General features: G+C 42.1%; 1 protein-coding gene and 1 non-coding gene across 4 annotated transcripts in view; one reads left to right on the top strand and one right to left on the bottom strand.

Annotated features, from left to right (window-relative positions):
- Positions 1-15,961, bottom strand: part of SLC44A1 (solute carrier family 44 member 1) — a 128,965-nt gene that overhangs the window by 26,204 nt on the left and 86,800 nt on the right. For all 3 annotated transcript variants that reach the window (XM_038769503.1, XM_038769502.1, XM_038769504.1), the window contains 3 exons: positions 7,167-7,336; positions 5,100-5,189; positions 1,435-1,574 (listed from right to left, as the gene is read on the bottom strand). In XM_038769503.1, the coding sequence (XP_038625431.1) occupies positions 1,435-1,574; positions 5,100-5,189; positions 7,167-7,336 (400 nt within the window). The remainder of the gene's footprint in view (positions 1-1,434; positions 1,575-5,099; positions 5,190-7,166; positions 7,337-15,961) is intronic.
- Positions 10,340-10,477, top strand: LOC119948514. Its single transcript, XR_005456905.1, has one exon. It is a non-coding gene; the product is annotated as a small nucleolar RNA SNORA7 (small nucleolar RNA).

Genomic DNA, 15,961 nt, shown 5'->3' with positions numbered 1-15,961 from the left:
CTGGAAAACAAATCGGTAGATTAATTACGGGACAGGCAGTCGAACATATCTCTGAGCAAGTTTTATACTATTTCTCCCTCGATATTGATATCGATATCCAACAGAATTAATAAATCTGGAATGAAATTCATGCAGGCATGTTTGAAGAAATTTTTACCATGGTAGTATCTTATCAAGGCAAGTATCACCATAATTCAGATCATTTTATGAATCAGTCACATCTGTGCATTCATCCGATGTATGGTGTGTGGTGTGTTTTGGGGGCGGGGGAGAGGGAGAAGCGGGGTCAGTCCCCTAAAGGCATGACTGTCAGAACTGTTTGCCTGAAGCTGAGAGATACCAGAAGACTACATTTCATTCTTATATATTTATTGTTGGCATTTTTGGTTGAATTGTAATTTGTTTCCACTGTTGTTTGGACTCTATTCTCATTCTCTTTGTTTAATGTGACCATCCTATTCCACTTAGATTGTGACTCCCTTGTGGGCCAGGGATCCTCTTAATTATTATTATTATTATCACTATTATCGTCATCATCATTATTATTAGTATCATGTCATTTGTTAAGCACTTATTAGGAGTCAAGCACTGTACTAAGCACCAGGGTAGATACAAGATAATCCAATTGGACACAGTCCTTGTCCCACACAGGGCTCACCATCTACATAGGATTTAATCCTCATTTTACAGATGAGGGAACTAGGCATACAGAAGTGAAGTGACTTGCCCAAGGTCACCGAACAGACAACTGGCGGAGTCAGGATTAGAACCCAGATCTTCTGACTCGTAGGCCTGTGCTCCTTCCACTAAGCCACAGTGCTTCCCCAGTTCACTTCAATGCTATTCTTATAATTATTCCAGTATTTAGCAATAATAATGATAACAATGATGATAAAACCATAATGGTATTTATCAGGTGCCTTCTATATGCCAAGCACAGGGGTCGATGAGGGATAATGAGATTAGAAACAGTTTCTGGCCCACACAGAATTTGTAATCTAAGTGGAAAGGAGGGAGAGCCGGTATCTAGCCCCATTTTATAGATGAGGAAACTGAGGTCCAGAGGTTTGCCTACAGTCTCAGGGGAGGCAGAATTGGGGGAAGAATCCTCTCTTCTGACTTCACACTTCATAAATGACAGTTTGTAAATCCCTGAAATCAGTCAACAGTATTTATTGAGTGCTTACTGTGTGCCGGGTACTGTACTAAGCGCTTGGGAGAGTACACTAAGTGCTTGGGAGAGTACACCACAATATAAAAGACGCATTCCCTGCCCACAACGAGCTTAGAGTCTAGACATTTTGAGTATTTATATGCTAGAAGGAGCCAAGGCAGAAAGTCAAAAAGGGGATGAGAGGGTCTTTTCTGATTAATCCGTGACTTTGTCAAGCTGTGAAGGGGATCCTCAAAATAAACAAAAGCAAAGAAACTCACTGTGAACACTGTAGCTGATATGGCATAGATAAGCAGGGCCCGGAGATTGTCTTCAGCTATTTGAAGCTGTTCTGGTATAAGCATTTCTTTGGGATTTTTTCGTTGTTTGGCATACAGCCACCAAAGCACACCTGTGCCACCTGTGGGGGAGGAAAAACAAATCCAACCTATGTCACATGTGATGACAACACAGGCAAATAGATGAGGCAAACTTCTGAGTTTGTTTGGTTCCCAATGGTCCTGACCTGACTTCAGCTTATGCTGCCAAATAGTACTCTGGCATTAGAGGAAGAGGGGATGGGGGAAGCAAAGCAGCGAGGACTAGTGGACAGAGCACGGGCCTTAGAGTCAAAAGGATCTGGGTTCAAATCCTGGCTCCGCCACTTGTCCACTGCATGACCTTGGGCAAGTCACTTAACTTCTCTGTGCCTCAGCAGTTCCCTTATCTGTAAAATGGGGATCAAGACTGTGAGCTCCACGTAGGACAGGGACTGTGTCCAACTTGACTTGCCTGTATCCACCCCAGTGCTTAGTACAGTGCCTGGCACACAGTAAGTACTTAACAAATAACATTATCAATATTATCGTTATGTGTGTTATTTCAGTCCCTTTTTAGCAGTCTGCCAACTTCCCTGTTTGGGATTTTCATCTCCCACACCACGCAGACCCGTGTAAATCAATCAATCAATCGTATGAATTGGGTGCTTACTATGTGCAGAGCACTGTACTAAACACTTTGGAGAGCACAATACGACAGAATTAGCAGACGCATTCCCTGTCCACAACGAATTTACAGTCTAGAGGGGGAGACTCTCTAATTTATCCTAGTCTAGCCTCATCAAAATCTAACCCAGTTGACATCTATGGAGTTAAAGGGAAGTCAGCAAAAATATACTCCAGTTCAAGGAAGAGACCTAGCATCATCATCATCATCTTCAGTGGTATTTATTATTAATAATAATAATGATAACATTTATTAAGCACTTACTATGTGCAAAGCACTGTTCTAAGCACTGGGGAGGTTACAAGGTGATCAGGTTGTCCCACAGGGGGCTCACAGTCTTCACCCCCATTTTACAGATGAAGGAACTGAGGCCCAGAGAAGTGAAGTGACTTGCCCAAAGTCACACAGTTGACAGTTGACAGAGCTGGGATTCGAACCCATGACCTCTGACTCCAAAGCCCGGGCTCTTGCCACTGAGTCACACTGCTAATTCTGTGCAGAACCCGGTACTAAGCACTTGGGAGAGGACAGTACAACTGACTTGGTAAACACGTTCTCTGCTCACAAGCTAACTACTTCCAGGAAAGGATTAGAGATCCGGTAATATGCGGGCACAGCAAAAATGAAGGTGTGAGGGCTTAGTCCTAGAATGAGGGATCTACTAGGGGTTAGGTGAGGGGGGAAAAGAAATTCCATCTTTTTTTAATGGTATTTGTTGAGCACCTATTAGGTGCCAGGAAATGTTCTATGCGCTGGGATAGATACAAGTTAATCGGGTCAGACACGGTCCCTGTCCCACATTTGATTCACAGTCTAAGTAGGATGGAGAACAGGTATTGGATCCCCATTTTACAGTTGAGGAAACTGAGGCACAGAGAAATTAAGTGACTTGCTCAAGGTCACACAGCAGGCAAGTGGCAGAGCCGGGATTAGAACCCAAGTCCTCTGACTCCTAGGTTTGGGCTCTTTCCATTAGGACACGCTGTTTCCCACATAGAGAAGCAACGTGGCTCAGTGGAAAGAGCACGGGCTTTGGAGTCAGAGGTCATGGGTTCGAATTCCGACTACACCACATGTCTGTTGTGTGACCTTGGGCAAGTCACTTAACTTCTCTGAGCCTCAGTTACCTCATCTGTAAAATGGGGATTAAGACTGTGAGCCCCACGTGGGACAACTTAATCACCTTGTATTGCCCCAGCGCTTAGAACAGTGCTTTGCACATAGTAAGCGCTTAACAAATGCCATTATTATTATTATTATTATTATTATTATATGTAAAAGATATGAGGAAGTGAAAGGAAAAGAAGAAAGATCATGAAAAGACAATAGGGTAGGAAGAGGCAAAATTAACAATGAGCAACAGAATCACAAATTTCCCTACTGGTTACCCCTTCCTCCCAGGAGCCCATGTTGGCAGGGCACGGAATTTGGAACCTCAACAATTCAGGTAGGGTGACTCAGGCATAGAGAAATGCAAGGCTCATAGAGAAGGACCGACTCAAACGGCAAGGGAGAGAAGCAGCATGGCCTAGTGGATAGACCATGGGCCTGAGAGTCAGAAGGATCTGGGTTCTAATTCTGGCTCCACCACTTGCCTGCTGTGTGATGCTGGGCAAGTCACTTCACTTATCTGGGCCTCAGTTATCTCATCTGGAAAATGGGGATTAAGACTGTGAGCCCCATGTGGGTTATGGACTGTGTCCAACCTGATAAAGCTGTATTTAGCCCAGTGCTTCGTACACTGCCTAGCACACAGTAAGTGCTTAACAAATACCATAAAAAAACACTGGAGGAAATGAAGAGAAAGTCAGAAGGGAGGAAGAGAAAGAAGGGCATCAAATTAAACCTCCAAGAAATGTTCTCATGACTGATTTTCCCCTACAGGAGAATCTACCCTTGGATTCAAATTCTTCATTTTTTGTCAAATTCCTTCAAGGGTCCTCTTATTTTAGATGCCAATGAAACTCCCATTTTTTTTTTTTTTACAATTTATCCATCCAGAGTTCACAGCAAAAACAATGCAACTACCAATGCTGTTGGACTGTACTCTCCAAAGTGCTTAATACGGCTCTGCACACAGTAAGTCCTCAGTAAATACCATGGATTGACTGATTTGAACTACAGTTCATTCAATCATTCATTCAATCATATTTATTGAGGGCTTACTGTGTGCAGAGCACTGTACTAAGTGCTTGGGAAGTACAAGTTGGCAACACATAGAGACGGTCCCTACCCAACAGCGGGCTCACGGTCTAGAAGGGGGAGACAGACAACAAAACAGAACATATTAACAAAATAAAATGAATAGAATAAATATGTACAAATAAAATGAATAAATGGAGTAATAAATACATACAAACATATATACATATATACAGGTGCTGTGGGAAAGGGAAGGAGGTAAGGCGGGGAGGATGGAGAGAGGGAGGAGGGGGAGAGGAAGGAGGGGGCTCAGTCTGGGAAGGCCTCCTGGAGGAGGTGAGCTCTCAGTAGGGCTTTGAAGGGAGGAAGAGAGCTAGCTTGGCGGATGTGCGGAGGGAGGGCATTCCAGGGCAGGGGGATGACGTGGGCAGGGGGTCAGTGGAGGGACAGGTGAGAACGAGGCACGGTGATGAGATTAGTGGCAGAGGAGCGGAGGGTGTGGGCTGGGCTGTAGAAGGAGAGAAGGAAGGTGAGGTAGGAGGGAGGGGGCGAGGTGATGGAGAGCCTTGAAGCCGAGGGTGAGGAGTTTTTGCCTGATGGGTAGGTTTCGTGCAGCTCAAACAAGTTTGCTTCACATAGCAACACTAATTTGCTTTAAATACATTCATGGTAATACGCAAGCCTCTTAGGAGGAAAGTCACTATAATTGGGCAATACGTTTGTAGGGGTAGGGGATAAAAGATAACAAAAAAAGCAGCATAAAAAATCAAATCTATTCACTAACAATTTGGTAACTTACCAAGGGAACCCAGTATGACCAGAATTGTTAAAATCCATACAAGTACTCTTGAAATGTACCTGATTATGACCATCAAGATCATGGAGAGAACTGCAAGGAAAACAGAGACCAAGTCGAGCGATTACTGAAATGAAATGTACAATAAAGAGAAATACTTGGGCTAACTACATTTTAAGCACTTAGTCTAGTGCTCTGTACACAGCAAGAGCTCAATAAATACCATTGATCGATAATGGCAATTTATTTTGAGGAAATACCTATTCTTCGAGATTACAAATTTATACCTTTATTCGGATAAGGAAGGAAAACCCTGGTGGCTTCCTCAGATTCAATTCGCTACCTCTGGTATTTGAAAACCACTACCATCCAGAACAAAGACAACAAAAATGTACATATTTACAGGCTTTAATAGACAAGAGTACACGCACATACTGATGAGGTATATGGTGACAGAAGTAACGGCACATTGAATATTGTGAGTCTACTATAAGGAAAGAAACACTGCACATCTCACAAGTGGTGGAGAAGAACTCACATGCAAACACATATACCAACAAACAAGGGAGGCAGGTCACTTAAAGGATGTCATGTTGATGACCAGAAAAAAGGTTCCTTTTTGGGCCAGACCTGCATCAGTTAAAAATATGTTTTTTATTTGCGCAAATTAGGATTTCATTGTGCCCCATCCTAGGGATGTCTACCCCTCTAGACTGTAAGCTTGTTGTGGGTAGGAAATGTGTCTGTTATATTGTACTCTCCCAAGCGTTCAGTACAGTGCTTGCACACAGTAAGCGCTCAATAAATACGACTGACTGAATTATTTGATACCTTTTAATAACTATTTTAACCTTTCAAAATGTACAATGTCCACTGGGGACCCCGACAGTAAATGTAAATTCATTTTCTGAATCATCTGGAGCACGTATTTTTTCAATGTTTTCATTTGCACAGTGGGGTTGGAGATGTATTTGGAAAAACTGCCCCCAAAAGCAGTTGGGGCCATTGAATTAACACCTTTGCCATTAGGTTGTAATGTGCCAAACTCTCCCCAAAAGTTGCAAGGTGAGAAGAAAAAAAGAACAGTAATCTGTCCATCTTAATTTACCACTTAATGTGCTTAACAAATACCACAATTATTATTATTGAGAGCTTACTATTTGAAGAGCACTGTACTGAGCACTTGGGAGAGGAAAATACAACAGAATGAGTCACAAAAATAGAACTGACAGAGAAGCAGCGTGGCTCAGTGGAAAGAGCCCGGGCTTTGGAGTCAGAGGTGATGGGTTCAAATCCCTGCTCTGCCAATTGTCAGCTGTGTGACTTTGGGCAAGTCACTTCACTTCTCTGTGCCTCAGTTACCTCATCTGTAAAATGGGGATTAAGACTGTGAGTCCCCCGAGGGACAACCTGATCACCCTGTAACTTCCCCAGCGCTTAGAACAGTGCTTTGCACATAGTAAGCGCTTAATAAATGCCATCAAAAAAAAAAAAAACTGACATCTTGTAACACTATGATCCGAGTAAGGGGCTGTGGAATTTGGCATCGTATACAACCACGTACATTTTCACTTTAACGCACAGAGTTTAGAGTTCAAAAAAGAAGTGGTTAACATCTACTGACGTGACCCTTATCTACTGACCAGAAAACCTGAATGCAACAGGTGAAAACTTCCTTATTCTTTCATATTTCTGAATGGCTCAAGTATACTTAGAATCCAATATCCTCGGCTTGTAATGCACAATACATTGCCCTTTTTTTTCCCTCTCCCCTTTGGAAGCAATTACTGAAATGAGACTGAAAATGAAGCTTGTACAATGGATGCAGTGCTACTACTGAACAGCAGCTTCTAGAACATCCCCGCCCCAAATATCCGTGGTTTCAAATCATCAGAGCTTGGTCAAACACCCTTCCCTCTCCACAAAAGGAGAGTGGAAAACTGTATTTCAGAATACAATTGTATTTATTCTGAAATAATTATTTTGGCTTTGTGAAGACAAGCATTCTGCAAATTTCCTAAAGAACTGTTTACCGGTTTGTAGTCACAGTGTAAGGATAAAAACAATTACCTAGTGATAACAAGCAAAGTCCCATTATAATTTCTTTGCTGGCCATTACTCCACTAATCAGCCTGTGTAAGACACTATTGTCACTGACAAAGGTGATCAGGGCCTCTGCAAACTTGGCATAGCAGGAAATGTTCACAGGAGCACAGCGATGGAAGAATGGAATAGGTGCACTGGTGACACAAGAAAAAAAAATCAGAAAAAAAATTACTCCTACTTAATATAAATGCCACATCAAACACACAAATGAAAGGTGAATGGATGCAATACACTCCACCCTTATCAAACTAGTACAGGAAACCAGGAGCTGGGACTTTAATGGAGAGGTGCGGCTACAGTGAGGATGACTACAAAACCTTAAAAAGAGGGTGGAGTGCATGCTCCAACAGACGATATTACCCTCCCCATCTGAAAATAAAAACCACAACAACGACAACAACAAAACAACAACAAAAAACACACACAAAGAACCAGACTAAAAGCAAAACCAGAGGCTTACGTCTGCCTAGATATCTGACAACCAAGTTAGAGATGATAAACCAACTTGGAACTCTCTCCTTCCCTGACTTGAGACTGAATTTCTGACTAATAATTCGGTGAGAAGATAATACAACTGCATAAAAGCATACACCCTCACAAATGAAGCACTCAGCCCCTCTGCAGAATGTTTTCTTCAGTAGATCACGCAAATATTTGAAATCTGCTCTGACAGTTTGCTACGGTCAGATCAATTTCTTTAGTGGTCTCAGATTCACGTGAAGGTAGAGAGCAGAAAAGCACGCCCAACTATGTATGTGCAAATACATGCTCAGGCATGCATGAATTAAGTACCAGTCAGGCTATTAAAATGTTCAGACAACACAAAACCCTTGTCGGCAAACACATTAAACAAGTCAAATGCAATTTTCTAAACAGTTTTTCAAAATGCCCATCTCATTTTCACCACCTAAGTCTGTGAATGAGGCTAATGTCTCTTGCTCTCATAGAGAAAACGGATGCTCTTTTTGGATCACATTAACAGTTAGAATTACTGGACTGGGTGTCAAGCACCAAGGGTTCTATATTTCCAGTAATGCAACTAACTCTTTGTGCAAACTGGAATAAATCATTTCAATTTCATGCCTTTACTTTCCGTTGCTGAAAAGTAGGGAGAATACTTATGTGTACTTCAAAAGAGCTTGCAATATGTCCAATATGAGTTTCCGAGTTATATTATTACTTTGCCTTAGCTAATAAAAAGGAATGGAAAAATCACCCAATTTAATATACTGAAGGATGAATTTTTCCCTCTAAATGGTCTATCACCCTGCTTGGTTGCCTGCTTTTTGTTTTTTGGCGCTGTGACACATTTTACATGGGCTTCTAAAAGTATTGTTTTGTTCATCAACCTCCAGGCTATTAATAGGCCACAAGTTTTTTTTTTAAATCAATCAATTGTATTTATTGAGCGCTTACTGTGTGCAGGGCACTGTACTAAGCATTTGGGAGACTGCAATATAACAACATATTCCCTGGCCACAACGAGCTAACAGTCTAGAGGGGGAGACAGACATTACTATAAATAAATAAATGACAGCTATGTACATAAGTGCTATGGGGCTATGGGGCTGGGAGCAGGGAAGAACAAAGGGAGCAAGTCAGGGTGATGCAGAAGGGAGTGGGAGAAGAGGAAACGGGGGTGGGGGCTTAATCTGTGAAGGCCTCTTGAAGATGTGCCTTCAATAAGGTTTTGAAGGGCAAGTGAGTAATTGCCAGCTAGGAAGAGGGAGGGCATTCCAGGACGTGGGCGAGAGTTTGGCGGCGAGATAGGGTTATATCGAGTTCTAGCCTGGCAGCAGAGCATCATATTGGTTTTCTTCCTTCTCTCACGGCTCAGGGAGACTAATTATTTCAAAGCCCCTACCAGCCTCCAAGCTACAATTCACTGGATAGCCCCATTAAGATGCTGGGCCCGGCTACCTCCATTATCTACTGAACTCTGTTGTTTGTCTAAGATTTAGCTCTCTAATCTGATTAGGTTAGAGTCTCGGCTACAAGTCTAGTTAAAGGTTAAGTTTTCAGGTTTCATTTTCCTTCTAAAGATACTGGAAACCTAGCCAGCAGAACAAGTCACTTTATTATTCTGTACCACCCAAGCACCTATAAACTGCACCAAACTGGCACTAATAAACACTGCTACTACAGCACCTCCCACAGTAAATTTCATCTCTGCCTCTTGTCTGCTGGGTGACCTTGGGCCAGTCTCTTCACTTCTCTGTGCCTCAGTTACCTCATCTAGAAAAATGGGGATTAAGACTGGGAGCCCCATGAGGGACAGGGAATGTGGCCAACATGATGACTTTTTATCTACCTCAGTGCTTAGTACAGTGCTTGGCACATAGTAAGCACTTAAGATACCTTAAAGAAGAAAGAAGAAGGTTCATCAAAATCATCTAACTGGTAGCTGGTCCCTGTTAGGTTATCACTGATTCGCCAGTCACAGGGAGTGGAAAGAGCATGGGCTTGGGAGACAGAGGACCTGGGTTATAACCCCAATCCCCCGACTTGCAAGGGAAAGTCACTTTTTGGTGCCTCGGTTTCCTCTCCAGTAAAATGATTTAAGCCCAAATACATGTTCTCCCTCTTAGACAGTGAACCCCATATGGGACAGGAGCTGTGTCCAACCTGATTATCTTCTGTCTGTCCCAGCACTTAGTATGCTTGGAACATTGAGAGCAATATAAAATATGAAAGTTGGTGGAAACACAGACAAAGTTAACCCCCCCAAAAATGGAGTGATGGCAGAAATGTAGAAAAATGCAGTATTTGGATGCAATGTTGCAAAAGCGCTTGGACAAAATGGATGGAAGTTCTAAGATAATCTAGGAGATATTTTCTGCTCCCTTGAAAACTGAGGCCGAGCTTGCAATTTCAAGATTTTAGCTAGTGGTGAAGAAAGCGTAACTACTACTTCATCTGTTTCAGCGTCTTGCAATGATGCAATGGAGTCTCAAAGTGCAATGAGGTCAATCTGTCAACCAATGGTATCTATCGGGCACTTACCATGTGCAGAACACTGTACTAAGTGTTTGGGAGAGTACAATATAGCAGCACTTTACAATTTCATTGTATTTATACAAAAGAGCACACGGTTAAGCCAACCTAGGCCTTTTATAACGGGTGTATATTTAACCTCTCCCCTCTCAGGGTCACACCTGGAGAGTGTCCAGTACTCTACCAGTCTCAGCAATGGGAGGAAGAGTCAAGCAGAGGCATATCCATTCCATTCCTACTTTGGGCAGTGGCTAGCAAGTGGAAGGTGATCTGCTACAAATCAAAACTCACCCATGCTGGGCAGCAGCGGCACGGGAGAGAATAGAGGGTGGAGACTCGAGTTTACTGCGTGGGAGGCGGCAATGTTAAACCACGTCCGTATTTTTACCAAGAAAATTCTAGGGATACACTACCAGAACAATTGCAGATGGAGAGCGGGGTGTTCTGGGAGAGATGTGTCTATGGCGTTGCTATGGGTTGGAAATGACTCGGCGGCATAAGACAAGATATTTAACCTCAGTGGACAACAATGCCTATGAATGTGATGAAATTAACTCATCGGTATCTGCCTTGTTCATTTAGGAGATGGGGATCCTAACTTATAGAGGTGAGCTCCATGTGGGGCAGGAACTGTGTCTGTTATGATTATAATTGGAATGCCAAGGGAAATAACAATCAGAACTAACATTTTCTGGAAAAGCCAAAACTTACAGTTGCTTTGGAGGGGAACAAACTAGGGGTGACTGAGAAGGGCAATAGAGGAAGCCAATTGGAATTCAAGAATGGGCTAGATTTTTAAAGACTTTAAAGGTATTTTTAAGAACCAATTTTATAGAATTGTTTTCAAAATTTTCAAAGAAGAAGTCTTCAGAGTAGGAATAAAGTCTTTGGCAAAAGTAGGGGTATTTGGGAGCAGACAGGATATGGGAGCTAGGGCTGTTATAAAATAAATTCTATATATTGCCCTCTTGATGGACCTAGTCTTTACAAGGTAATTTTTCAAATACAATTTTATTTTTCCTCTGTGATGCAGTGGTGAAAGAAGTTGCTGGAGTTCTGCTTTCTCAACACGGCAGTGACCCTTATTTGCTGGTGTCTAAAGCATTTTAAAATTTCTGGCAATTGACATACACATTCATTCCATGCCTGGTACTTTCCATGGAATGTTACTGCACCTTATACACCAAGGTATCCATTCTATTGTGTAGGATATACCAGCATATTGAATTATTATGAAATAATTCATTTTTTCATTATTAGCATATTTTTTTTACCTCATAGGCAATTTTCCTTTAATCTTTGGAATTTTTCCAGTGTCTAAGCATAATTAGAGTGACAAATTCCAATGGGATAGGAACAGTATATTCTAATCCTTTGAGATTTTTCAATTTATAGAGAACCTAGGATCAGACAGCCTGGTTTGAAGAGAGAGAGAGTTGCCTTCTCAGAATCCTATACCTCTAATTTTTCAAAATGTTCTGGTGAGCAATAGTTGTCCTGGATTTCCTCTTTTCCTTCTTACACCACAAACTCTTTAAAGAACATAAAAGATTGCACATAGTAATTGGATGATTATCCACAGAAAAAGTTGACAAATTGTGACTGGAGTCACGCTTCCTTAAAATTGATAGGCAATTTGAAATTATGAGGCTTCCGATTAGCCCAGACTATCTGTTTGGTGATGGTCATAATGATATTCTGCTATTGGTGTCAAGTCAATAGTAACCATAGCAAGCAAGCGAGGCGTGTGTTTTATATTTGAATGAAATACAATCAAGATTAAACCTTAAGTACCCTCTTGCCTCAAAAATAGATATTGTCTAAAGGAAAAAAGGTCCTTCTCATTAGAGATGACTTTCTCATGGTGAGTAGTTTCCTAATAAGAATCTCAGTAATCACAAGACTTCCTTGTCTTTACATTTACTAAACGGTACATTCTGAGATAATTTAAAATGAGATGATACAGCTGACCTTCTGTACCTCCTTGCATAAACGGTACTCTTGAAAATCCAGCGTGCGATCAGTTTTTATTTGTGTGGGACTGACATTATAAGTGTTTCTGGTTCAATGAATGAGCATAGTGCAAGTCTATTAATGGAAAATTTCGATACCAAACCTGTCACGTTGCAAAGTAGCAAAAAAATCACGGGCCAGGGACTCAGAGGACCTGGGTTCTAATCCCAGTTCCACCACATACCTGCTGTGTGACCGTGAACAAGTCACTAAACTGCTCTGTGCCTCAGTTCCCTCATCGGCATAATGGGGATTCAATACAGGTTCTCTCTCCTACTTAGACTGTGAGCCCCGTCTGGGACCTGATGATCTTGTCTCTACCCCAGTGTTTAGTTCAGTGCTTGGGACATAGTAAGCACTTAACAAATACCACAATTACTATTATTATTATTCATTTCATTTAAAGCATTCAAAGTATGAAGACAAGTGGAGAGGGTCTCTGTGGAGGCAGATGATAATTTGAGGGTATGAGGGAGGTGGTAGGTGAGGAGGTTATGGTTGAAGAGTCAGAGTTAGAAATGGTGCCCTGTAGACAAGTAGTGTGGCCTAGCGGACAGAGCTCAGCCTTGGGAGTCAGAAGAACCCTGCTAATCCCAGCTCTGCAACTAGTGTGCTGTATGACCATGGGTGAGTCACTTCGCTTCTCTGTGCCTCAGTTCACTCATTTGTAAATTGGAAATTGAGACTGTGAGCCCTATGTGGGACAGGGACTGTGTCCATTCATTCAATCGTATTTACTGAGCGCTTACTGTGTACAGATTAGCTTGTAACAGTGCTTAGTACATTTCCTGGCACATAGTAAGCACTTAATACCATAAAAAAAAACCTATAAAAACCCATCCTGATGTACAACTTCTATTGTTTAATGATTTACCCGAGACAGCCCCAAAGTTCCCACAGAATGCTACAGGCCTGTCGATCTCTCCCCACTCTTCCCCCATGGGGCTGAAATTAAGCAATCACCACTGAATAAATCTTGGAGAAAGCTCTGCTCACAGTTTGCGTCAAACTTTCAAGGCTTAGAAGAGACCTCTGAGCAGATAATCAAAGAAATTATTAAATTGGGCAGACGGCTTAACTTAGAAATGGATGATACAGGTGTTGATGAGTTAACTGCATCTAATTTGAAGAAACTGCTATCCATTGAGGACCTCATTGAACTGTGAGAAGCCAATGTCTGATTGCAAGTTACCCAAAGTGATGAAAGAGTAGCTAGGCTTTTTCTGCCACTAGCTAGAATCTTGAAATTACAAAGTCTTACACCAGTTTCCAAGAAGAGATTAATTTACAAGTAGGAGTGAAGAGAGAACCTTCAAAGGAGTCCTGAAGAAATTAACCTGCTAAAGCAGCGTGCCCTAGTCAGATGACCTGGATTCTAAACCCACCTCTGTCTCTTGGCTGCTGGGTGAATTTGGGCAAGTCATCTAACTTTTCTGTGCCTCCATTTCCTCATCTGTAAAATGGGGGTTCTCCCCCCCCATTAGATCATGAGCCTTGTGTAGAACAGGGACTGTGTTCAACCTGATTCTCTTGTATCTACCCCAGTGCTTAGTACAATGTTTGGCAAATAATAAGTGCTCAACCAATGCCACAAAGTAGTACTATTATTAGCATTGAGTCTATGTTGGACAAATTCTTCACTAAAATAGAAAAACCACCACCAAAGTCGGCAGAACAACTTCTCCTCCTGTAGCCTCCAGTAAAAACACCTCCCTTAATCCTGTTATGTTATACTTTGAATAACTTCAATAAAAATTAAACGAGATTTTAGTGATGTTTATCATTTCAGTATAGAGCATGTAAAGAAATTCCATATTACTTTTCCAGGAGGTCTAAAACCAGTCCTAATTCTTAATATGCAAGCCTAGGTAAAAATGTACCCCACACTAAAACCATCCCCAGAGCAATCACAGTTTCACAGAACATAACTTGATGTGTAATAGAGCATGCTTCTAATGTGGTCCAGGGTGTATCCAGTTGGGTGTGTGGTTGATGTGGGATGAAGCAGGATGTCAGCAGAGGGTGTCGAAGTGGGTGGTTGGGGATGTGAGCAGAATCATCAACATGGATCCCTGTTCGTGACAGATAGAAGGGGAAGAAAAAAAGGGTTGAATCCACCCCCAAAAAATGCAGAGATGGGACCAGGAGAGGAGGAGCTGATGGCAATTAATAGCTATACTGTGTGGTAGAGGCAGATGATATTGGACTTCAAATGAAGAGAAAGTAAGTGTGGTGTTGTGTGTGTGTTTTGGGGTGTGCATGGGGGGGGGGGGGTGAACAGTAGCCTGACCCCCTTCACCTTTTCCAGTAAATCAGGGGTATGTGACAGGGGGTGACACCTCCTCAGGTGAGAGACAAAATAGTTGCAATGTCATTGGTAGAGAGCTAGGTCTCGGTGATGGTGAGAAGATAGAGGGAACATGACAGGAACAAGTCCAGAATGAAGTGGGGTCTAATAATAATAATGATATGTGATATGTGTTAAACACTTAATATTTGGGATTTGTCCATGGTGGAGTGGGGGCTCCAGGGCCAGTAATATGCCCTGGAGCGAGTAATATGGTGGGAAAGACTGTAAGCCCATTGTGGGCAGGGATTTGTCTATTGTTGTATTGTACTCTCCCAGGCGCTTAGTACAGTGCTCTGCACAGAGTAAGCACTCAATAAATATGACTGACAATGAATGAGTGTGCACACCAGATTGGGATGTCCTTTGGAGGTAGGGAGTTTAGGGAAGTGGAGAAAGACTGTAAGCTCCTTGACGGCAGGGGTCATGGCCTACCAACTCTGTGGTACTGTACTCTCCCAAGCGCTGAGTACAGCTCGTTGTGGGCAAGGAACAGGTCTATCAACTCTGTTGCAGTGTCCTCTTCCAAGCACTCAGTACAGTGCTCTGCATACAGTAATAATACCAGTCCAGCCTAGTCCAGATTGACCCAGCTCATCAAGCCATCTGTAAAGTGTGTCCAACCTGATAAACTTGTGTTTAACACTTAGAACAGTGTTTGACACATAGTAAGTGATCAACAAATACCATAAAAAATTTAAAATGCTTTGTCTCTACTACGTTATTCCAAATCTTAACAAGCACTTAAGAATTTGCAGTCTAGTTACCAAACATGTCACACTGAGAAGCAGAGTGGCCTAGTGGATACAGCCTGAGTGCCAGAGGACCTGGGTTCTAATCCTGGCTCCGCCACTTGCCTGCTGTGTGACCTTAGGCAAGTCACTTTGGTTCTCTGGGTTCTCAGAATTAGAACCCAGATCCTCTGACTTCCAGGTCCATGAACCTTCCATTAGTTCACACTGCTTCTCAGTGTCCTCACTGTACAAGTAAACTTTATTATCATTCCTTTAATTTGTTCCTTCACATCCTGTTTTGTATGTCTGAGCACCTCTGGAAAAAGGTTAGCGACAACTATGGTTCCACTACTCTAAACTTGTTCTTTCTCTGAGTCTTTCATCTTCCCTGCTAAATTGTTTTATTTCTCCCTGACTTGACTCCAAGGTTGATAACTGCCTATTCCAGGGCATGCAAATACCATCTGCACAGTGCATCTTAATGCTTTAGAGTCCTATGATCCTGAATTGCAACCACAAGAGTCGATAACAAATTCTTCTATCATTCGCAGGCTAATGTGTGATTGTTAGCACCATCAAACTGTATGTAGAATCCGTGAAATTTGTTCAGCCTGCCTGATCAATCTATCCATCATATTTATAGTGAGTTTACTATGTACAGGGCACTGTAC

The sequence above is a fragment of the Tachyglossus aculeatus genome, chromosome X4 (genome assembly GCF_015852505.1).
Source record: "Tachyglossus aculeatus isolate mTacAcu1 chromosome X4, mTacAcu1.pri, whole genome shotgun sequence".
NCBI classification, from domain to species: domain Eukaryota; kingdom Metazoa; phylum Chordata; class Mammalia; order Monotremata; family Tachyglossidae; genus Tachyglossus; species Tachyglossus aculeatus.
Note: the sequence above shows the minus strand (reverse complement) of the source record. Positions and strands in the feature narration are given on the sequence as shown.